This window comes from Blastomyces dermatitidis, assembly GCF_000003525.1.
Source record: "Blastomyces dermatitidis ER-3 genomic scaffold supercont1.4, whole genome shotgun sequence".
NCBI classification, from domain to species: Eukaryota; Fungi; Ascomycota; class Eurotiomycetes; order Onygenales; family Ajellomycetaceae; genus Blastomyces; species Blastomyces dermatitidis.
This window is the reverse complement of record NW_025544777.1, coordinates 3,405,763-3,407,859: the sequence shown is the minus strand read 5'-3', so window position 1 is coordinate 3,407,859 and position 2,097 is coordinate 3,405,763. Positions and strand designations below refer to the sequence as shown.

Genomic DNA, 2,097 nt, shown 5'->3' with positions numbered 1-2,097 from the left:
ATAAATATTAATGTTGAAAAAATGTTGATACTTATACATTATAGTGATTTGTGAATCATGATAGTTAAATATATATATATATATATATTATTCCTGACTTGATTCCAACTTGTACAATAATTTTTGAAAACTCAAAATCAATTTTAATTATTAATAATTAAAAACTTAAACTTATAACTAACTAATATAAAAAGAAAAAAATCTACTTCTTCTCTTTCTCATTCTTCTTATCATTCTTCACAATTCACTTCTCATTCTTCTTCTTCTTCTTCTTCTTCTTCTTCTTCTTCTCCTTATCTGAGGTGATAATCATCTCAAAATCTCTCTTCACTGTCTTCTCAGGGAAGGATTTCTGCTGCTCTCTCTCAGTCAGGTCAATCTGCATCTCAAAATCCTGTATTTTCTGGTCTGCTGTCTCAGGTTTCACCTCAGCAGTAAGCAGATTGACATGCTCAGAGAGCAGGGCTATCTTCTCAATATTCTGAATCATGAAGCATATTCAAGACCTGAACAAGGCCTTAATCCCCTTCTTCTCTATCAGCTCCTGCTAATCAATTAGAGAACAGAAGTGTTATCAAAAATTGTTATCTTTTAATAAAAACTTATCAGTTTTGGCTTCTTTGTCTCCTGCTTCAATATCTTCTTAATCTTCTTCTACTACTGCTTATTTGCAGTAACACTCTTCTTCTCTCTCTCTCTCTTCATCTTGATCTTAAATCATTCTCAGGACTTCTCCTGATCTCACTGCTGCTGCATGAGACTCTTCACTATCTTCTTTTTCAATCTCTTATAAGCAGTGTCATCTGCATTATTTCTATACTTAGTTCAGTCTAAATCTATCAGAAGTATTACTTAAAATTGTTATCATTCTACTCTCTTACAGAGCCTCTTCAAGGCATTATAACATGTCTTGCGATCTGTCTCCTCATGCTTGAACACCTTCTTCTTCTCTTTCTTCAATCTGTGACAGCGCTCACGCGCCTTGGTGGTCCGCAGGACCGCAGAATATTTGAAGAGGAATGACATGATTGATTTTGATGAGTGTTGAGAGAGAGTGAAGGCAGGCAATGATATGATGATAATGATGATAATGATAATGATGATGATGATAATAATGATGATGATGATAATAGTGATGATAATGATGATGATGATAATAATGATGATGATGATAATGATGATGATGATGATGATAATAATAATGATGAAAGAGAGAGTGCATTGAAATATATTATTGACTTATCAAACATAAAGAGACAAAGAAACTATTAACAGCTTTCAGAGATGTACAGAAACAGCTACAGTATTGTGTAGCAACATTATCTTCATTCAATGCATGCACTATTGATATTCTTTATATGCATTTATCATATAATCTATATCAGGGATACATGCAGAAAACAGATCTTTATTGCTAGAGAGAATGATTGTAGTGATTCTCTGTTTTCATATTATAAAGATAAGTTATTCTTATTTCTTTCTTCTCTCTTTTCTCTTCTTCTTCAATTCATCACTAAGTTCAAGCTGGTATGAAAACTATTAAAACACTCATAGAAACTCTCAAATTGAAGAGTATAAACTAATCAAATTTTAAATGCAGATGAATCAAAATAATTCAATAATACTAATTATTCATTTCTCTCTTAATAAAATAACAGTCACATCTTCTCTCCCCCTCTCAAATGAAACATGGCTCATGAAAAGCAAGTATCACACCAGGTCATAATGATCAACACAGCCTCAGCATGCAGAGCTGCATATACGCAGCATGTGCTGAACTGAGAGACTGCATGAGTTACAAATCAACAGCAGCATCTCAGAGAGAGCTGTGTAGCATAGAAAAGCCACAATTCTCAGCCACATGTGCAGAGAGTGAATCACTGCAGTAAGTGTATGTGCATTGTATGAAAGTAACACTTTTTAATAATACTCAGTCTCTGATATCATGAAAATAGAGTCTCTCTGTGAGATCTGTTTTTACCAGAAGTCAGAGAATCTTATATTTCTCAAGATCATCTTCACACGCCTTGTTCATGAAATTGATGAGAGAAATCATTAATTTCAGTGTTCTGTTCTTGATGTCATTCAAGTGGCAGC

The 2,097-nt window shown here is 33.3% G+C and overlaps 1 protein-coding gene across 1 annotated transcript; it reads right to left on the bottom strand.

Annotated features, from left to right (window-relative positions):
- Positions 1-244: 244 nt before the first annotated feature.
- On the bottom strand, positions 245-490 carry BDCG_16905 (uncharacterized protein; the record flags this gene model as incomplete). Its single annotated transcript, XM_045426086.1, has 1 exon — positions 245-490. One exon carries the CDS (start codon positions 488-490, stop codon positions 245-247), a length of 246 nt encoding a protein of 81 aa, XP_045280822.1.
- Positions 491-2,097: the final 1,607 nt, after the last annotated feature.